At 29.8% G+C, this 24,273-nt stretch overlaps 1 protein-coding gene across 1 annotated transcript in view; it reads right to left on the reverse strand.

Annotated features, from left to right (window-relative positions):
* LOC142321526 (non-lysosomal glucosylceramidase) overlaps nucleotides 1–24,273 on the reverse strand; it is a 91,324-nt gene that overhangs the window by 56,662 nt on the left and 10,389 nt on the right. The window contains exons 3-6 of the mRNA XM_075359680.1: nucleotides 21,481–21,661; nucleotides 13,850–14,015; nucleotides 6,381–6,501; nucleotides 3,123–3,241 (exon numbers count right to left, since the gene is read on the reverse strand). Of these exons, the coding sequence (XP_075215795.1) occupies nucleotides 3,123–3,241; nucleotides 6,381–6,501; nucleotides 13,850–14,015; nucleotides 21,481–21,661 (587 nt within the window). The remainder of the gene's footprint in view (nucleotides 1–3,122; nucleotides 3,242–6,380; nucleotides 6,502–13,849; nucleotides 14,016–21,480; nucleotides 21,662–24,273) is intronic.

The raw sequence follows: 24,273 nt of genomic DNA on the forward strand, positions 1-24,273 counted from the left end.
TGTAAATTAGACATAATATGCAAAATAATGAAATCAATTTACTACCATAAGAATTGAGCAAACAAAAATTTAGTAATTTAATGCAAATAAATTACTTTTAAAATTTCACTTAGGACTTCAACTACTTTCAAGAATTGAAACTCAAAGAACGCATAATTGGATGATAACCTTATACTCTTTGGATACATACAATTAACTGGACAAATTTTAACTGCAAATACAGTATAAATTAGAACAGAATCACTTACAAGTTAGTCTCTAAATGAATCAGGAACAGTTTGTATAGAAATTTATTGTTTCATGGAATGAAACATCATTCGGTTATTATTTACACAAACCTGAATAAAGTAAATAAATTTTCTTATGTATGACTCATAGCCTAGGCTAGTGTATGGTTGTTCACCACACCCAGAACAAAGGCCAAAGAGAATAGCATAAACAGTAGACATCAGGCTTGTACGTGTTTGTTTTGGATATTTTATACAATTATAAAACTATAAATAAATACATTTAGGTCTAAACACTAATCAGTAACAGCTGATTAGTCTGCATAATATTTCATAGCATATCTATTTCAGTTTCTAATAAAGAAATAAATTATTAATTTAATAATATATAAACTCTATTAAATAAATAATTAATAAATAAAAAAATGTGAATTTGTTCATTAATTGGAATAAACAATAGTCGTACCGCATACAACTATTATATGTCTACTGTATGTCTTTAAATGAATATAATATAACTCTGTGCTCATTAGGTAGCAAGATGTACAGCTATGCTATTCATCAGATCTGTGCCAATTCGGCCTGGACAAGCCATACTGCTTTATATTCTGTTCTAAACATGTAAATGAATATTTAAATATATGAATCTTGATATCAAGCTACATAAGCTTGATTTATTGTGTTAAAATTGTATGTTGTTTAATTCACAGTATCACTCCTGTTATTCAGAAAAAAACTTGAAAAATGCAATGACAGAAAATAATAAAAATGAAAAATTTATATGAAAAATACAATAAAAATTAATTTTTAGCCATAAAATATTTCTGTATAGAAAGGAGAACAACCTCTACTGCAAACTTAGTTAATACATTAATTTGGTTTTTAATTCAATTTTGGCAAGAAAATATTTTTTGGAAAATAGTTTCAGAGATTAATAATTATTTTACAAAAATTGTTCTTTTGTAATAAAAAAATTTTCCTCAACAAATTTAAAAAAATTACATCCTTCCATTTTGATGGGGTATGGAATGTAATCAATCAAATTTTCCATTGGTTTTAAGTGGTAAGTGATCTTTGACATTTGGTATATGAACTTTTATCTGAAAACCTAATTTTACTGAAGATCGACTTTAATTTTTCTTTTAATTTAATAGTGATTATTGTATTAAAATTACCAACAATTTAAAAAAAAAAACTAATTAGAAACAGCTCTACTACAAATACAGCTACTACCTTTTTAAAAGCGCCCTATGCATTCCAAGATCACTTTGAGTGTTCTAGCAATTCAAAGAGACAGAAATCATTGCACAAAAAATGGATTTCATTTTGTTAACTTTTTTTTCTGTAAAGCATAAAATATGATAGTAGCTGTATAAATTAATAATTTGTTTCAACTAAACAACTACTTCAAGAGAGTGAAGGAAATAGTTATTTTTCACAGCTAATGAGTGCACAAGACGGTAATTTGAAATATCCATACCTAACCAGTTACAAACTTCTGCCACCCTCAAATGAGAATGAAAAATCATTATAGTTAAAATGTCTGAGTTATCCATTACACAATAAATTTCAGTTAGTCCAGGCTTGGTTCAAACCAGCAATGTGTATATTAAAAAGTCAATACTCTCACTGACTGTTCATTTCCAAGAAGGAATAAAATAATTCTATAAAATTGTTAATTTTAATTTTTTTTATGGTTTATATGATCAGTGTTCTTTTCACTTCAGTGCTAATCTTAAGTGTTTTATTATATTAAACATCTCAAATTATCAAATTCAAATATTAAAATAAGAGACATCGTAAATGTCAATATATTGCATTTCAATATAGTAAGCTGTTCTGAAAGATTTTTATTCACTGTTTATTATAAAACATTTTTATAAATTAATCAACATATTTAATTATATAACATTATCAACTTAAAATAATCATTGAGATATTATTTATAATCTCATAATTTTTTTATTTATATTTACAATTTTTCCCCATAAAATGTTTCATAATTTTTTTTTATCTATAATTATTATTTTATCTCTTAATAAGTAGTAATGTAAATGGAACAGAGATGTGATAACTGAACCTCTTTCCAATTTTAACTAATCAAAAAATATTACATAAAATAAAAAATAACAATAGTGTTGTCACTTAACTCAAAACACAATGATAAATCAAGGTAAATATAAAGTTATTAGTTAAATACTGCAAGTTTTATATAAAAAGTATTTCATATCAATTTAAAATCTTATTATTACTGAAGGTAATAATTAAAATATACAATTTAAATACATTTATTCATCTTTTACAGATCACAATAAATTTTTTTTAAATATAAATGCCGGCACTGTTTTACATAGTATGATAGACTTTTGTTCCCTAACTTCATGTATATTTATGCTGGTTCAAAAAGGAGTTTTTTAGAATATATGTTTCATCACCAAAAAATAGTTAATAGAAGAATACAGAATACGAAAGAAAATAAGAGAAAATCAGTTTTCACTATGAGAGTGAGAAACCCAAAGAATTAAGTTCTCAAAAACTGTTTTGAGAAGATTTTTTGCAAATTGTATAACTTAATCTTTTTTTAAAACCAATTTCAATATATGTATGTATAAAAAGAGAGAGAGAGAGAGAGAGAGAGAGAGAGAGAGAGAGAGAGATTTACGTTTAACTAATAATGGAACTTGATGTTCTGTAATGCTTTAAGTAGATAGATTTTACTTTTGTTGTACAAACTTTACATTAAAAATTTTTTTTCTCTTTTAAATACAAGAAATTTTTATATAATCTATTAAATATTCTGTTTCCTATGATAAAGTTAATTGAATGTAACCTAAAATTAACAAGTTAAATTTATCAGGCTTGTAACAATAATAATCAAATTAAATAATAAATTACCTTTTGTAAAGCAGCCAGAGTGTAAGCACAAGACAACTTGTAAATATTTTGATTCATAACTATACCAGATACAGTTTGGTTGTCTTCAGTTAAGTCAAAAAATTCACTATTACAATTTCCTGAAACATGACAAAATAGTAAAATTACAAAACTTTCATAAAATTTTTGTTCATAACAAAGATAATGAAAATTATTTAAAGCTAAAAATATTTGAAGTTACAAACTGAACCAACTTAATTTAATCTTTTTAATAACTTACTCCAAAACATATCCACTCACTTGTGTAGCCATATTGTGAAATAAAACTTTTTGATTTAGATTTTCAGTTGATTTTTTTTTCAAAATTTTCAAACAAGTTTATTTTAAAAATATCAGTTCATCTGTTCACTTTAATATAAATAAATAATCAAACTTAGAAATTAACAAAAACAATCTTCCTTCAGACTATGTTTCAACTTCTAAGAGAAAGCAGTAAGAGCTGATTGTCAGCAACTTTGGATGTATCTAAACATGCATGACAAACATCAACACAACACTCTTGATCATTCAGCTGAAATTGTGCAACTATTTAGTTAGTTGTGTGCAACTACATATCTTGTGCATGTGTGTTTGAATTGGGTCAAAAATGATTCAGTGAAGGATAACAGAATGTAAATGATGATGAATGCCTTGGACAATCTTCCATTTCCAGAGTCAAAGAAAATCTTTTAAAAATTTTCTTTGTCATATTGTTCAAGAAGACAAGAACTCAGTTTCCAAATTATACCTGAAGCTATGAACATTTAACAGACATGAGTGGAACATTTCCATGAGGATCTTAACATGAAAAATGTTTTGGCCAAGAGTCTATAGGGTTCTCATACTAGAGCAGAGGAAAATGGACGTCAAAGGAAGTTAGTGCTGGCATGCTGGAGCAACTTGATGCTGATCCTCAACCTTTTTTAAAAAAAAATTGAGAAAAACTTGCATTTTTCTGTATGATCCTGAGATGAAACAATAGTTAATGTACTGGAAAACACTGTCATTACTAACAATGAAAAGTTTGCCAAAGCAGGTCCAAATTAAAAACCATGCTCATTTTATCTCTAAATGTCAAGGCTGTAATCCAGGAAGAATGAGAATTTTAGAAAGCATAACAATGAATCAGAACCATTAAAAGAAGTTTTGACAAAGATGAGAGAGAAAGTCAGAAAAAAAGACCAAAAACTATGGGAAAATAGTTTCATTCTTTGTCAAAACAACACATCTGTTCATGCCGTACTTCCTGTGAAGCAGTTTTTTCTTGACACATTACTACATCGGAACATCCTCCATATTCAACAGATCTGACACCATGTAACATTTTCTTTTTCAAGCGAAGTGTAGGCTTAAAGAAACACATTTTGATTCAGTTGCAGTAAACAAGGAAAAACAACAGACATATAGATAACAGCTGACAGAAAATGATCTGCTTCACATCTTCGACCAATGAAAAACAAGATTGCATCAGTGTGTCAGTGTGTAAGCATGTATTGGGACTATATATGAAAGACTATATCAAGGAGAAGCAATAGAACTGCAATATACACAATAAAAGTAATTTATTTTTTCATTATTAACAGCCACACTTCAGTTTTTGACATTAAGACATTCAGTAGTTATGTCATCATATAGGAAAAATAAATTTTGCATTTAATATTTACTGTACTTGGAGAATTTCAGTTTATGGAAGACTTAACTTGCTTTATATGCAAAAGAAAGAGTAACAAACCTTTTTGATACCATCCATTGTCTAATTATATTAGAAATCTATCTATTACATGTCTGATTAATTGAGGAATATAATTTATGGATTTATTCCAACACAAAGTGAAACATTTTTTAAAATTACTTTACTACTTGTTCAAGATTATTAAAAAATCACTTTTATCCAAAATTAACAATGTGTGTTTGTTAATATATTTTTATTTATTATACTACATTTTAGTGTTCCCAGCTCCTAGGTATGGTCCCTCAACCACCATTAACAAACATCCTTTGTTTGTAATTCAACAATGTAACAAGTTATATATACATAATATATTCATATAATATTTATTTTAGATAGTTATTGTCTCAGAATGTGTAATATACATAGAACTCTTGACTATAATCTTTTGAAACCTCAGGTGATTTACAAGTATCGCAACTACACAAAAGATAGGTAGGTACAGATGGTACAAAGCGACAAATCAATTTATTACTTTTTGTAATTAAATAATAATGCATTATGATTTACTACATTAATCAATTAAAACCACAAAATAGTATTCAAAAAAAATACAGACTTAATAACACATTATTCACAATAATGCAGCCTCCAAATGTAAATATGTAATTGATTCATAAGATATTTTTAAAATTTACAAATGCTACCCTTTGCTAAAAAAGAGTCCAAACTAGGCAACAGAATTGTTTTCAGTAACTCAACACAATTCTTAAGCATGTGAGAAAGGATCTTATTGTGCTTTCAGTGTCATTTTTAATGAATTACAGATGCTATTAAAGTAGTATCTTCGCATATTTACTCAACTATTATTTAATGTAATTAATACTAATTAATGTATTCATTTAATTTAATAGTATTTTATATGTTAATATTATTTTAGCAACTTTATTATTTGTTTTTTATTTTATTTTATAATTAATAGAATATTTTGTACATTACTCTGATAAAGGTTTTACTTCAGTTTCCTTTCAACTATCCATGCAAATACTGGGACAGTTCCTCTTTTTATCCCTGGAGTAAAATACCATCTCATTCCTGACATAATCTACATTACACATCACTATCTACTGATGACAATAAAATATTAATTTAAAATCAAGGAGCCAATGATGTTAAACTACAACTTTTTTGGATTGGCTTTAAACCACCAATCTTCTGTAAAAAAAAGAAGACAAATCCATATCCTATGTATTACTCTGACACACAATGCAGTTGAGGAAAACAATACTTTGTGAAGCAACCAACAGTGTTAGAGGAGTATATAACATTGTTCTGAGTACTATCCTTAACATAACACAAGTCATCTGAGTATTATTTATTGTCAAGTAGATTATATGAAAATTTATTGAAATTTATTTTCTAATCAAATTACAGGATATTTTGGTTCTTCTGTTTATGAAAAGGCAAAATCATTTTACAGAAAATGTTTTACATTAAAATCATCTATTTCACAGTAAGAATGGCATGAATTACATAATGCAATATTACACCTTAAAAAAATATTTTATTACCCTTTGAATCATTAGAAGTTCCAACACCATTTTTAAATGTAAAAGTAATGCTAACATCCAAGTCATCACTACCTGAATTTTCAATATCCCAGATAAAAACACCTCCTGGAAGACAACTATCCTAAAAAAAAAAAAACTTTTGATGAAATATTATTTTATACATGAAAAGTAATACTAAAATTCAGTGTTTTAAATATGTACAAATGCACATAAAGTTTTTTAATTTTAAACATGTAAAATCCAGTAAAAAGCAATTACATACCTTACTAATTGAAAAAAAAAGGATGTAATTAATTAATTTTACACCAAATTTGAAGTTAATAAATATATATTATATTAATATATTATTATTATAATAATAATACGAGGTGTGTGAGAAAAGTAATGAGACTGAATCTTTACTTACCAAAGTTTTTATTTTTTTCAAACAATATTATCCCCTTCAAAGTACTTCCCTTGGGCAGCTATACACCAGCGGAGTTGTTCTCACTCCTGGTAGCAGCGCTGGAATGTCGGTCACAGTCTTTTGAATGTTCTCCAGAGTTCCAAAATGACGCCCTTTTAAGACATGTTTCAATTTCGGGAAAACGAAAAAGTCACAAGGACTCAGATAAGGTAAATAGGGGGGTTGAGGAACCGTAGGAATGCATTTTAAAGTCAAAAATTCCCTGATGGAAATGGCCATGTGTCACTGGGCATTGTCATGATGAAGCATCCACTTGTCTGCAATGTCTGGTCTCACGCAAATCACTCTTTTCCTGAGTCTTTCAAGGACACCTTTGTAAAACACTTGGTTGACAGTTTGTCCTGGAGGAACAAATTCTTTAAACACGATACCCCTACTGTCAAAAAAGCAAATCAGCATGGTTTTGATCTTTGATTTGCTCATTCTACATTTTTTCAGTTGAGGAGATGACGAAGTGTGCCACTCTTCGCTTTGCCGCTTTGTTTCAGGATCGTACTCAAATATCCAGGATTCATCGCCTGTGATCACACGACTGAAGAATTCTTGGTCATTTCAATCGTCTCAAGAAGACGATTGATCAACACACACGTTTCTTCGATTGTCCTTCTGTTCCATTGTGAGGTTTTTTGGCACCAATTTCACACAAACCTTTCACATGTCCAAATCGTCAGTCAAAATCTGATGTACGGTGAAAGTGTTTAAATTTAACTGTTCATTCTTCATCCTTATTGTTAAACAATGGTCAGATCTCACAAGAACCCTCAAGTACTCAACGTTTTCGTCAGATTTTGAAGTTGGTCTCCCTGAACAAGGTTGATCTTCAATGTGTTCTTGGCCTTCCAAAAATGATTTGTGCCAGTGGAAAACTTGTGCTCTTGATAAGCAATGTTCCCCATAGGCCTGTTTCAACTTTTCAAAGGTCACACTCGTGGATTCCCCAAGTTTAACACAAAACTTGATTGCACAACTTTGCTCTAAATTCCGATGCTCCATTTTTGTAACACACAACAAAAACACATCTTCAATGATGTTGCTGTCAAAAATTATGTGTTGGCTGAATGGAGTTGAAACTTGTACTGAGCGTGAGGAAGGAATGAACAGACCGGTCTAGCACAGACCGCTACACACAGCATTGCCATATCGCTCACAGTATTACCAATTTCATTACTTTCCTTACATACCTCATACAATATATATTATTATATAATAATAACATATAATATAATATATCATATTATTATTATTATTTGTATTATCTATTTATTTGATTTCGCTATCGCTATCTATGTTGACTTTCAATAAGCATTTGACAAAATGCCGCATTACCTACTCCTAAAGAAGCTGGCTATATTTGGGTTCAGTGAGTGTCTTGTAAAGTGGATCTCTTCATACTTGAATAACAAGAACTTTTGTTGTTAGGTATGCTGGATGCACTTCCCAACAAGAATTCTCCACAATCTCTGGAGTTCCACAGGGTTCCAACCTTGGCTCTTTGCTGTTTCTACTTTTTATCAATGATATTACTGAATCCGTCTGTTGGTCTGAGTATGTATGCCAATGACCTTAAAATATTTCTCCAGATTAAAAGCTTACATGATCACCTACTGTTACAACATAATATTAACCATATTTACCAATGGACAATGAGAAATCACATGCCACTAAATTTCTCAAAAATAAAACATATTCTGTTCTCCCATAAGACAAACATTGCTTGCTTTAATTATACAATAAATTGTCTTCCTATTAATACTGTAAACTCCGTCACCGATCTAGGCATACTCCTTGACTCCAAGTTATACCTTTCTAAACACACAGACATGATTGTGAGCAGAGCGAAGAGAAATCTTGGTCTGTTGAAAGGATTGCAAGACCTTTTGCTGATCCTCGAACTTTCTTACTCTTCAAGTCACTTGTTCGAAGCCAGCTTGAATATTCCACCTCAACCTGGAATTTTTGAAGACTATACATCGAATCCATTCAGAACAACTTTCTATCTTGGCTGTCTCACAAATTTAAACTTCAACATCTTGGCAAACAACAGCTTAAGTTACTTCATAATTTATCATCTCTTGTATATCAAAGAGAATACTTTGATTTATTGTTTTTCCATAAAGCATTACACAGGTGTAATCCTACGGAAAACGAAATACAGCTATGTATACCCGGATGCAATATTAGAAACTTTTGTCCTCTTGTATACTCTGCACAAGCTATTTCACCCACAGAGAGATGCACTTTAACTGCTGTTAACAAATATGATAAAATACACTTTTTCCAACCAAGGAAGAATTTTGTTTTTGAAGTGAGTAGGTTTTACTCCGGTATGATAAACTATATTAAAAACATATAAAGCTATAATACTGGATTACTACAGAACTACGCAGACCCTCTTCTGCTTGTCCATAGTTAATTTATGTAAATTAAAACCATTTGCTATTAATAAATAAATAAATATTTTAATAATTAAAATCAGTTAATATTGTATGACAATGATGTAAATTTCCTTTGTGATTATTTTTACCTGCACATATATTTATATATTGATAGTGTTGTATAAGTACTAGAAATTCTAATCAAATTATAAAACAAATGTAACTGGATGAAAGAGATAAGATGTAAATATTTGAATTTATAATTATTATTACTGTTATTAAACTGTATTATTTGAATTTGTTTTCTAAATTATGTGTCATGTTTATTTGTAATCATGTATTTATACAAAGGCATATAATAATGTAATTGTGTAACATAATTAAAACACCAATATTACTCTCATTTTTATGAACTAAGATTATAAAATTATTACAAATTGTATAAATTTTAAATTTTGTATTTTTAATTTATATTTACTGTATATATATATATATATGTACAATTGTGTAATATACAAAGGCTGTAGGTAGCTGTCCTATTGCACAAAAAATACAAATAAATAAATTATTATATCTTATATAATATATTATATTATATTTATTTTTTCATAGTATATATATATATATTTATAAATATATATAAAATTCAACAACAATCCAGTGTCAAGCAATTAAAATATTAAAAAAATGTTTATGTAATAGAAACTTTATAATTTGCCATGTCTGAGATCAGGTGGGCAACAAATTATGGAAATTGACGAATTATAAAAAATTCTGGGAAAAATAAAATACATTTTGAAGTACTGTTTTTATAATTTTAACTGATGGAAATACTGTAACTGTAAAACTGTATAAAAATACTGTATACTGTATTTAAAAAATACAGTATACTGTAACTGTAAAAACCATACTAAATATGTATTACAGTACCTCACTTTAAATCTTGAAAGAATGTAAAAAAAAGATGTTCTTTTGTTTTTATATTAATTTTTAAAAAGCTGTGATATCTTTTTGGATTATTTTTACATGTCTGTTCATAATTGCTGAGTTTCGCACCAGCTGCATTGCGATTAATTTCAAAATTTCTGCCTAATTTTGCTGCTCATAACATTTGATGCACTTTATTAACATTTCCTCTACTTCTTTGTAATGAATCTTTTAAGAATTTAAAATGTCTTCATCGCCATAACCATCAGCTTCTTGATTGTTTAGTCCTTTTTTGTTACGCACTCTATTACCTCATTGTTATTCAAAATTTTGTATCCTGAATCTGAGCAATCCATATTCAGCCAGTCATTTACATCATCCTGTTCCGTTTGCAAAAACATCATTCATGTTCGAGCAAAACAATAACAGCACAATCACCGCTCAAATGAATATTCAAATACTGGACAATAAATTTAATTGTTGATCACCTGTTATTACCTATCTATGAAAAAATAAAAATTTTTAATATGTTTTAGAAAAAGACGTTCTCAAATTTATCTTTATAATTTTTAGCATTTGTATGTAAATTGCTATGTAAAAGTTGTATCACTTTTCCACTCCAGTTTGTATGTTTTGTTTCTAATTTAAGTTGAACTTCTTAAATTTGTGTTTAATTTTAATAGATTTTATTTACATAAATTTTCTCAGAATTAAATTCTCTACAAGGTTAACTAGAAATTTATATTTTTTTTATTGGTAAATAAAAAACTACTTTGTTCCAAACCCAAAAAATTGTATTTTCTGACAAAAAATTTTCATGTTTTACCGGTTTTTTTTTAAAATCTAGGTGAGTAGAGGTCTGGGCCCACTTTTATTCAATTTCTTAGATCAAAAACCATAATGAAGCACCAAATTTACCCCTCAATTTAAACCCCAAGAATTTTAGTATGGTTTAATTTCAGAGAGAGTAGAAAAGCAGGGCTAAATGTTTCACGCCAAAACTCGCTAACGAACCATTTTCTGACCTATGTATTGTGAACTTTTTTTCTTATTTTTGGCTACAGAATCATCTCCCAAGAGACTGCCATGCAATTTGAAATCACCTGTGTATATACAAGTGTCCTACGAAGAAACAGAGAAGAACACATTCTACTGGTGAAAATAATGAAAAAAGTTCATACAAACATAAGTCTGGAAATGCTTTATTTTCAAGATACAGCTAGCAAAAAATTTCATCCGGATTTCAGGTCTTCTAATAAAAAAAGCCCTACTGTAATTTTTAGGACCCAAAATAAGGAGTAAAGTTGGTGGTTTCTTATGTAATTTGAGCTGTGAAATAGGATAATGCAGGTTCCAGAACTGTAACTCAAGTAGTTTTTAAGATATCCAATGTAAAACACAAAATTTAGTAACAAAAACATTTTTTTTTAGGTTTGTAGTACAATAGTTTTGTTAAATAACTAATAAATACAGAAAATTTAGTAACAAAACTAGTAGAGAGTTTAATTCTCTAATTCAAATCAGAAGATTTCAAAGTCAAGAGTTCTAAGGTTCAAATCCTAATAAAGGCAGTTACTTTTAAACGGATTTAATTTTTAAGTTGTGGATACCGGTGTTCTTTGGTGGTTGGGTTTCAATTAACCACACATCTCAGGAATGGTCGACCTGAGACTGTACAAGACTACACTTCATTTATGTTCATATATATCATCCTAATTCATCCTCTGAAGTCATACATTACAATGGTTCCAGAGGCTAAAGAGAAAAGAAAAAGTGTAAAAATGCTGTTTCAATTTTCTAACAAGGAATATTTCAATATAATTTTTTTTTATGGATTTTGTAATTGAAATTCTGAAACTGCACGAAGTGAATATCAGAAGAGAATATCCTGGAAGTCGGATTCCAAATACGAAAATGTTTTCTTTGGTGTATCAGCATTTACGAACAGAAGGGTCATTTCTAAAGTGTTTGTTTTCTATTGAATGCCAAGTAAATCATTGTGTTAATGATGAATGTTGCAGGATTCAGCATAGCCCAGGCACTAATACAAGGTGAATTTCATGTCACACTGGTTTATCAAAAACAGTTTGGTGCACCCTACGGAAGGAAAATCTTTACCCTTTTCACCTGCAGAAGGTTCAAAACTTGTGGTCAAGATTACCCCTAGCAGTTAAACTTGTGTCATTGGCTTCTAGACAATGCTGATAAGGTAAATTCAATTTTATTTACTGAAGAAGCCACTTTTATGACAAACAAGTCTTCAGTTCTAAAAATGGTCATTTATGGAGCAAAGACAATCCACACAGTACTACAGAAACTAGTTTCCAACAGATTTCACATTAATGTTTGGTGTGGCATTATCGATGACAAAATTTTGGGACCATTTGTTTTTAATGAAAACCTTATGGGTGGAGATAAGGTCATATGTTCATTCCTTGAAAAATAATTTGTTGGCTTTTTTGGAAGTGTATCTTTACAAATTACATTGGAAATGATTTTCCAACGCAATGGTGTGATATCATGTTCTTCTTTAGTAGCTAAAAATCACTTGAATGCTAATTTCTTAAACTGGTTTGGATGTGATGGACCAATCAATTGGGCACCACGGTCACCTGACTTAACGCCACTAAATTACTTCCTTGGGGGTTATGTGAAAACAATTGTATACCAACAAAAAGTTAATAATAAAGAAGAGTTACTCATTAAAATAAGAAATGCTATTGAATTTATACAAAACAATTCTGAGATGATATGGAAAGGCCACTAGAAATATTTTATGTCAGGCAGAGTGCTGCTTACATTGTGGAGGGAATTTCAAACAATTACTGTAACTGAGCGTTTGTTATTCTGTTCCCATTTATCACTTCATGTATTTAATTTTTTCTGTTTTGTTATATTAAGAATAATGTTTATTAGGTACAGAAAGAATAATACGATTTTCTATCTATTTTTCATCTGTTTTCCTTCAATAAAAAACCAATTTTTAAAAGTTTTTATTTACTTTTACCACCAACTTTACACCTTAATTTGGATCCCAAAAATTACAGTAGAGCTTTTTATTAGAAGAGCTAAAATCCAAGCGAAATTGTTTGCTAGCCTAACTTAAAAACAAAGCGTTTTCAGACCTATGTTTATATGAACTTTATTTATTTTCTATCTATTTTTCATCTGTTTTCCTTCAATAAAAAACCAATTTTTAAAAGTTTTTATTTACTTTTACCACCAACTTTACACCTTAATTTGGATCCCAAAAATTACAGTAGAGCTTTTTATTAGAAGAGCTAAAATCCAAGCGAAATTGTTTGCTAGCCTAACTTAAAAACAAAGCGTTTTCAGACCTATGTTTATATGAACTTTATTTATTATTTTCACTAATAGAATGTGTCCTGAAAGTTTCTCCATTTCTTCATTGGACACACTGTATTATGTATATTATATATCTAAACAAAAAAAAATCAATCTACCAAGACACTTTTTCACTAAAAAAAATAATCTTCCCTTAAAATATATGGAGAACCTTACAATGGGGTTCAGAGGAGATTCTCTGTAACCTAAAAAATAGGAGAATTATCAAATTCAGTCCATTTGGTGAAGAGTAAGGTAAAAATGAATTCTAAAGAAAATAAACAGGACTCTTTTCTTATTTCATTTTCACACAAATGTAAAACTAAAGTAAAAAAATCATAAATTTTATTTCAAACCAAGTAATTATGAGGAATAACAGGAGACACCTGACGACAAGTTAATTTGATATTATACTCTGGAATATTGTATTCAGTCCAAGATCTTGGAAATAACGCTGTATATTCTGCCTGCTCACCAGGAAATTCCCAACTCCACTTGCTGAGTCTCCCATTTTTTGGTGCTCTAAAAAACAAAAATTAATAAATAAACTGTATATAACTAACAAATACATATTACAATAAAATAAAAAGGTTATTAAACTGCAATATTCCCATACACATGCTTCAAGCTTATATGATAAATTAATCATAAAAAAAACACAATGAATGTATAAAAAACATTTTATTTCATTCAACTTATTGACATGATCTATATAATGTATTTTTATATACTAATCAAAATAAACATTTATTTAATCATTTACTTACTTAATTAAGAAAGTGAGATAAACTATTGCATAGGCAAATTAAAAACTTATTTACAATATTTTATGGAAAAAATTAATGAATTCACAAAGTTAATAAAATAATAAATAATAAAAAAAGTAATATTGTAGTAATAAATTGCAAATGAATAACAATAAGAAATATTAATCTTTAAGCCATTAAAATTACAAATGTAACCCACAAAAATTGGCTCAATTTTTTACTAGTTGTAAAACAAATCGCCAAAAAATGTTTAATTACTATCTAACTCACTTAAATAGAAACATGGAAAACTTTGACAAAAATTGTTAATTTTTTTTTAAACCAAACAAATTGATATTCAATTTGTTTAATAAGAGTTGTTATATAAAGAATTAAGAAATTTATTACAAATACTGGATAAAGTAATCAGCCCTGTAGATTTTATCGTACACTTATATTAATGATGCATATAAACAATACATAATGAAAAGCAAGAATAACAACATAATACACTTAGGATGGACAATCCAACATATTTTTTATTTTCCCTAACAGAAACCATGCAATGTATAATATAAAATTTTGGTTGGATAATTTTGAGGCAGTACAAATAATTTCCACATTAATAATCTAACTGGAACCAGAAACTTTAGTCTAAGTAAACTAAAGGCATTAAAACTCTACAAAATGAGTGCTCCTAGAATCTGCACAACTGTAATTTATAAATAATAAGAAAACAAATAATTTAAAAAAAATTCAATTGAAATGAAGAGAACTTTAAATTAATTATAGAATTTAGGCTAAAAATATAAATATAAATCATTGAAGAAATTAGATGAGATTTTTAGAATTTAAGAAAGCATTTAATAATGCGAAGTAGAAAAGAAACATGTTTTGAAATATTTCAAGTAAAATAAATAAAAACTGTACAAATAGCTGTGTTAATAGAAGATGAAAGACAAATAAATTTTTACTGTTTTTTTTCAAATTGTACTAAGAAATATTAACAAAGTAAAAGAAAGAAGAGAATGGATTAATAATTATTTTTAAAAAAATGAAAATGTTAACTATTGATGATGACAGTTTTAGAAGAAACTAAAAATCATTTATAAGAAATATAGTGTAATAATTCTTTATTATTAATATAAATACTCACAGATTGCTTCTGTGTGTCTAATTTACAGCAAAAAATACATCTAATCATATAAAAAAATGAAAGAGATAGAAAGACTAGGGAATTAAAGAAAAGAAAATTATGTCATTTATACTATTTTTTTTTACAATTCATAACATAGTTTAACAAATAGAGGGAAATTATCAGTGAATAAGTTAACAGTTCATCATATATTAGTCAAACTTTTGCTATGTTTATATGTATGGAGTTATCCGTATATATGATAAAATGGAAGCACAGATAAGAGGAAAATTCAATTTACAAATAAATAAAAAAAAAAATTAATGAAACCAAAAAACAAAAATTACAACCATTATATTAAGGTAGAATACTATACCAGAAACTGAACTATGTTGCTATTCAGGAAGTAAAATTATAAAGGATTATAAAGTAAGAAATACTTGAAAATGACACTAGTATAAGTAGAACTTTGACGAAGAAAATATTACTACTACAAAAAAAAATATTTAGGGTATGGATATAAGAATTTTTACTGTATTAAACTCTATACTTTACAGCAGCAAAGTAAAGGATTAGAAAGAAACAAGCTTTTGAAACGTGATTGTAAGGAAAATTTAGAAACTTAAGATTGAAGTTAAATATTAAGATGTATTAAGAACTAAATAAGTGAAACTGAACTGAACTGGATACTAAAAAGGATAGTCAAATCAAAGATCAATGATAACCAATATAATCTTTTATATATACATACTTATATATTTATATATATATTTTTTTTTTATCTTCAGTCATTTGACTGGTTTGATGCAGCTCTCCAAGATTCCCTATCCAGTGCTAGTCATTTCATTTCAGTATACCCCCTACATTCAACATCCCTAACAATTTGTTTTACATATTTCAAACATTGCCTGCCTGCACAATATTTTCCTTCTATCTGTCCCTCCAATATTAAAGTAACTATTCCAGGATACAATTTTGATAGATCAGTTTTTTTCATTTTTGAGGTAAAATCACAATTCCGTCACTGAAGAACTAGTGTTTTTCTGGATTAAGTAGAACTGTGATAAGTGACTTTCAGTGGCCACATTCAAAGCCAAATTTATACCATTAAGAGTTCTGTAAAAACCAAATCAAACAGCACAAGGTCAGGACTATACAGTGAATGATCAAAACTTACCAGCCAAGCTCTCTCAATTTTCAATGGGTCACCAAAGATATGTGGGATCTGGCATTATCAAGACAGAAGACAATACCATTCCTACCAATGAATTCTGGTCTCTTTTGCTCAATAGCTTGGCATAATCGTTCCAGTTGTTGACATAGAAGAGGTTAGAATCTATCATTTGACCAGGCAGCAACAGCTCATAGTGAACAATTCCCTCTGATCCCATCTCCCCTCCACACATTACATATAACATAAATTTTCTTGACATCAATTCTGGCTTTGCCACCATTTGCAGAGTTATATCTGACTTTCACCACAATCTTTACAACATATTATTGTTGAAAATGATGCATTTTTCAATGTCTATAATAAGCGCTACAAAAATGTTTCAATTTCATTCCATTTTAGCAATGAATTGCAGATGGAAATTTGATTCATTAAATTTTTCATTATGGCATCCAAATATAGTTTGTTTTTTATATCCAACCTTTTTCAAACAATATACAACTGCTTTGTACTAAATTTTTAGTTAGTTATTGACATTATGACTGCTAACGTGCTGGTCTTTCAATTTTTCCATGATTTCATTGATTTTGTCAGTTATGGCTGACCAGAGCAAGGTGAATCATAGACATTACAACTTCCAAAATGAAAATGCTTGAATCAGCTTTTTGCAACATGTACTGATACTAAATCATGTACATAAACATCACACATGTTTTTATCAACCATTAACAATCTGCTTTTTTTGCAATAAGAATTCAAAATAAATTGAATTTTTTCTTTCTTTTCACTAATTTACAAGACACAATAGTCTTTAAATAAATAACCTAATATAATAATAATCAAGGATGTCACCTTTCAAAAGCCCACAAGTGCTGGCAGATTTGATTAATATTTCCAGTTATACAATGAAAGCCATCTAACAGGAGAATGCAAAGAAATGTTTTTTCCCCCACCACAATATTCAGCAACAGCAATAATTCATAATATATTTAGCAATAGCAATAATTCAAAATAAACAAGGCGTTATCACCTTAACCCACTTCCTCAAAAAGAAAGAATGTGCTTTCATCACAATTTCTTCTAATCATACCACACAAAAGTTCAAACCAGAATCATAATAATCTTATTTATATTTTTTTAAATTGTTGTTAAAATTTATTGTTTCATTTCACCCTTCTGCCATAAACTAAACAAGGAATTAACCTTAGGACCCCAGAAGACTGTCTCTGACTTTCAAGCCAAATATTCTATCATCTATCTTGATGAACAAGAAAAATTCATCTGCTTTCTTTGGATTAGCCCAAAAACAATAGCACGACACTGTATGCTTGCTTTGTGTTGATCAGTAAGCTAGTACAGATCTCACCTCACATAGATTTTAATGTTTGGTGACAATATCATCAATAAATGTAGGAACTAACAGCTAGAGGCCTAGTTCATTTAATATCATGGACGTTTTTCCTCTCTGCATTCACTAATTGTGTTACAATTTTACACCATTGTAACACTTAGTTCTTTCACAACATTATAAACATCTGTAACTTATCAATGAAACTCATACACCCATTTTTTGCATTAGCATATTGACTGCTGCCACCTCTGTAACATGTACAGAACCACTTGTACAGACCTACAAGCATGGGTTCTGGAGCAAACAAGACACTTCATTACCTCATTTACAACTCTTCTCCACTCAAACACTACCTACCTAGCATGTTTATTTTGTTACAGAGGTGCAAAGTACGATTTCTACTTCATTATCTTAATCTAATTAAAATAAACAGTACTTTAGACTCACAGTAAAAAGTATTCTTACTTAAAACAAAATGTAATCCATTTATCTTTAAAATTATACACAGGCCCTTATGCTTCCATTTTCCAATAGGAGATGTGCATGGGCTGTGAGGTGTGAGGCTAGATCTTTGTTTGGGCAAGATCTGGGTAAATATCCAGCTCAGTGGCACTTTTTTTGGGAATTTCTACTGGAATGGGAATTGGCAGTCTTGTAGGCGCTGGAGGCCTGGCAGCTAAATCCCAGTTGAATTTATGTAAGAAAAGTTGATTTAATAAAGGTATACTTACAAGTACATATTCCTTTTATTTTACAAAAACCTTTAGCCTAAATTATTTACGTAATAAAGAAATTAAATAAAAATTTTATGTTTTATAGGTAGATATGAGCTAATTTTTTCATATCTAAAATACTATTCATTGATTTTAAAATTACATCACAATTCACTTTATTGTCTTTATATATTATTTTTAGATGACTTTTGACTTTGGCAGATAATTGGAACTCACTTTTCAATAAATAATTCAATCTATATTTATTATTCTGTTTATGTGTAAAGTCAAAGGTCTGCAATATACAACTTGTACTGGCACTGCTCTAGTCAGGGTTAATTTTAAATCTTCTGTTATAAGATTATCACCATTGAATTTAGACTTGAAACCAAAAGCACTAGTCATAACAAATGGTGTTATAATAAATGAACTTTCATCCAAACATCATCCTTATGTTGGTCTGTAATTATTATTATTATTATTATTATAAAATAAATCAAAGCCATACTTTGTTTCCATTTCCATATGAATTTTCCATATAGACAATTGCAGGTGAGAATCATTCATGTCATTAACATAACTGTTATGTTGCAGTACTCCCATACACATAATAGGTGGTAAAAGGTTTCCTTTGTATTCATACAATCTACGAGACATCAATCCACCCTGTGCTATATAACTTCATACACTACAGTTGGTCATCTGTGCTGCATGCACCTACCTAAGAGTAGTTAATTTAATTCCAGTTTTTATACTAGCTTCAAATTATAATTGAGATATAAAAAGGTTTTTACTAAAAAGGTAAAAGATAAAAGGTAAAGATATACAAAGGTTTTTTTAATGGCAGGAATGGTTTAATAGGTTTTAACACACACCTGTGTAGTCAAATACTAACGGCCAGTGGCAGATTTCTAAATAGGCTAGTTAGGCTACAGCCTACAGTGGCAAATTTTTGAAGGCGGTATGGGTCGCACAGTGGTGGCTTGGCGGCAGAGCGCGGTGGCAGCACCGACTAGTCTTTCAGCCTATGGGTGACACATTTGTAAATCCGCCTCTGCTAATGGCATAGGTGTATTATTATTATTTAGTGGAGATACCTGCATATATTTCATTACTTTTGGTAATGTATCCTCATCTGTGTCATAATAATGTTGCACGTAATATTGCTGTAAAGGAGTATGTTCATTAACTAACAAACATGGAAATCTGGAGTAGTCTATTTGAGAACCAGTTGCTCTGCTGCCATACCAATTAGTGATCTCATCGCAAGGATTATGTAGTGGTTGAGTGATAATCTGATAAAGATTATCACTCAACCACTATGATAATCTGATGAATAATATTTACAATTAATGCCCTGATATTTGTTTCCCAGTCTATAAGCTATGACCACTAATGAACTGTCAGCATTTGAATAATTTGAGTCCTATTGATCCGAATGGAAGGCAGAATCCAATAGACATAGCATGCCCTGTGCTACCTACTTTAAAATTACATAAATTCCTAAGCACTACATAACTTGACAAATAACTTTGCCATGTTACTGTTTTGCCAAAAAAAATATAATTATATAAGAAATCAATTATACCATTAAATTTAACAATTTTTTTTCAGTAAAACACCATTTGTGTCATCTTATTTTCTTTTAATTGGTCTGAAATAGAAAAATATATTTTTCAAGAGATTTTTTCAGAAAATAAGATTTAATACAACTATAAAAAAATAACTGAGAGCATTAAAAATGTATATTCTATTTTGTTGTTCATCTACCTCAAATAATAATCACCACAAGTTTTAAACAAGTTCTATCTTTAAAACAATTTTTAAAATGACCATGACTTTTTTCCACACTCTGGAAACTAACACAACATATTGTGATTAATTTGGTATCATTGGAATCAACAGTACAACAAGAATATGACTGACAATTTGATATCAAACTAAAATTATGGAAATGCATAATGAATCTGAAACTATTTCATGAATTAAAAAGGCATCTGGATGAAAATTCTCTTGATCCTGTACACAGTTTCAACTTAACACTATACTGTGACAAATCTACAGACACGCTAACAATAACAAATTGCACCTTCATGATGCACTGCAACCAAATGTATGTAGTTTAATGTAAACTTATCATAGAATGGACTTCTTTCTAAAACACAATATATGGGTGTTTTTAAAATTGTGTTAATCGAACTGGTATTTGGCAGAGTGATAAATAAAGATTGAATGAACAGCATGTTATAATATAAAATTTTTATAATTTCAATTTTTTTTATACTTGTATAGATCTTACTTTTCTGAAAATCTGTAAAATCATAATTTATTTTCTATTTTTTACCCATAAAAAAGAAACAGAAAATGACACAAAGTAGTGTTTTATACATTTTACTCAGAAAAGATTGTTGATTCTAATGGTATAATTAAATACTCTCTAGGACTTTCTTTTATGATAGTAACTCGGCAAAGTCATCTGCCAAGTTAAATGGTACTAAGTTTAAAATGCGGATTATGCTACTAATCATACTTGCAAGCCTAAAATTATAATAGACACCAGATTAACAAAAAAATAAATAAATATCAGGATGCATCAGGAATGGATATTATGATAAAGAGGTAGCAAGTAACGAAAGTACTAAGAAATCAAACAATAACTCTCACTTCACATATCACGGGATTTTAAATCTTAGTGCTCATTTTATGAAAACAAAGATATCATAAAAGTGACTTAATTGAATTTCCAAGATCACTAATCTCTACAGTAAAATCATGAATGGATTAACATAAATTTACCCATTTGTTTAAACATAAATTTAACCATAAATCTAAAAGTTAAGTTTATTTTTCATTCGAATAAAAAAGTAATACCTGTTAGGAGATAATACTTTTTGATATAAAGTCTTCCCAGTTTTATCACGAATGGTGACTATGAACTGATTTGCAGGTATGTCTGTGTATTCATACATACCTGGCCTCATACTATAATTGCAAAATTCACCTTTCCAACCTCTTCCTATTATTCCCCCTCCAATCCCACCCAAAGGGACACCTGTTAAAGAAAATACAAAATTTTACTCATAATATAATCTAATGATTTTATCTATTAATAATTAGTCAGCTACAGACATTTAATACATTGTATAAAGCTAAACCCATAATGAATTCAATTCAGACAATCCATGATCAAAGGACTGATTAATAAGGATCTGGAACAAGAGGTCTGGCTTTATCCAGAAGATACCTCAGCCATTATTGGCTTTCTGTTCAACCTCCTGGATCGGAAATGAAGTGCCTACATAATTCCACAGGCAAGCAGAATCTCTACCCTATTACGGTTCACTAAAAAAGTGACTATCCAGTTGGCTATCAAGTAGAATCAGGACAGTTGATCCAACATGAACAGCACTTGGCCATGGAGAAAGGAAGAGAGGATAAACAAAATTTCGACATGCGATCCAAGGATGAATCCAACTATATGTGTACTCACTAAAAATCTTGCAATATGAGCCAAAGATGAATCAAACTACACATGCACTCACTATATGAACAAGGGATTACAGTTTCCTATAAATCCCAACAATGTGTATAAAGCTGTACAAGAGATCTAGATTTTTTCCTGGGCGTACAACAAAGTGTCATCATTAATGCCCGAACACAATATTTATATAGTAAATAAATAAATATTAAAAATTAACAATTAAAAATGAATTTAAAAACTAAAACGCAGTAACAAAAACCCATGATGTATGCTAAAATCAAAATAAAACCACAAAGAAATATTACATGAATAATCTAAATTAATATAATAAAATTACCATCTGCCATATGCCAAATGGTATAAATAGCTGAAAAAAACGATAGAAATCAAATATTTGAATATAAACAAACGGCCTTGAGAAATTGTACATTCAATAATATCATCTCATTGATTCCTAAAATACTTGGAAAATTAGCCCCTAGTTTAAACTTTCAAAACAATCTCAAATAACAGACACAATATTCAAAAATATGGTGTACAGTTAGTAGACAGTTGCAGCAAACACAAATAGGTGCATCTGTCTTTCTCCTGAGATATCCGTGAATGAGCCTAGTGTGCCCTGTTTGCAAATGGCAAATAATAACCTCCTCTTGACAGTTATTCCTACATGAGAAGCTCCACAGAGATACAGTATTCTTAAGAGGACAAATTTTATTGGTGATGGTAGCATTCCATTCACTTTGCCACTGATCACTGATCATCCTTTTCCGAAAACAAACAAGATCATCAGAATCAATACGATTAGTAAACAGAGACTAGAAATAAGCCTCTTTTGCTGCACTATTAGTGCATTCATGTCCTGAAATTCCAATATGGCTGAGAATTCATCAGATGCTTACAGTTGTGTTATGTTGAGTCATTTGAGAAACAACACACTGAATCTCACAGACAATATGGTGTCTGGAGTACATGTCACTAATTGCCTGTAATGCACTCATGGAATCTGAGCAGACAAGTATGTCAAAATATTTTTCCCCTCTCCCTTTCTGAGACCACTCATGGAGCATTGCATCTGAAAGGGGGAAGTATCACGCCATCAGATGTCAGTATGCAAAGTGTTCGCAACATCATTGTGCAGAGACAATCCCTACATGTTAAGCGGCCATCTAAGTACTCAGATGCAGACCTGTCCACCCTGGCACTCTCCAATGTCTCGTTCTCTGGCAGGTCTCCTCATACATATGTAATTTATCCATTACTTTCTTCTTTCTTAATGGTTTTCAACTGCTCTCCATTCCTTAACACCTTTCAGCATTATACATTGTGTATCCTCCGGATGGAATATATCTTCCAAACCCATGTCTACCATCTCCCCCTCATCAAAACGTGGGCAGCAGAAGTGTACATGAAAGGAGGTCTTCTCCTTGTAGAAGTCAGGGCAGTAATCCATGTGGTTCAGGGCATATTTGTACAGATATGCCTTGTAACCACCATGACCTGCCAGGAACTGCATTAAGCTGCATCCCAGCGAGCCATGGATCCTCCAACACCAACTCCTGATGTTGTTAATGAGGTGGTAGGTCCACCGACCTTTAGTACCTTGGTCCCACCACTCCTGCCAGACCTCCATTAATTCTTTTCCTATCTGGATGATATGTGCTTCCTGTCTCCATGTGGTAAAGACCTTTGCTCCCAAAGTCTTCTCCTCTGCCATATAACTAAGTCAATCAGCATTGCACCCGCCAAAACTTCAGCCGCCACTTTAGATGGTTCTATATGTAGCTATGGCTCGTAAACAACATCATCTATGGAAAATTCATCAAAATATTGAGCTAATTATATTTAAGGCCTTATTAATAGTATACAGCTCCACAACGAAAACACTAACGATGCCAAACATGTATGTTCTGTTGCCATCACAAAAGCACAACTTACAGAATTAACGTTTATAGAGCCATCTGTATAAACTATAGCATCAGGATTCACGCTACTTATGATATTACAAAATTTTTGTCGTAATATAATTGGATCTGTATTCTTTTTATGGTATGGATAAAGACTAAAACAATAATTTACAAGAGAGAATGCCTATAAAGGTGTAATAGCATAGAGCAACAGTAAGAGCTGGTGATAATATTACATTTAGAGTTAAGAAAAGGCGCTGAGCCCTGATGCCTAGTGAA

The sequence above is a fragment of the Lycorma delicatula genome, chromosome 3 (assembly GCF_047948215.1).
Source record: "Lycorma delicatula isolate Av1 chromosome 3, ASM4794821v1, whole genome shotgun sequence".
NCBI classification, from domain to species: domain Eukaryota; kingdom Metazoa; phylum Arthropoda; class Insecta; order Hemiptera; family Fulgoridae; genus Lycorma; species Lycorma delicatula.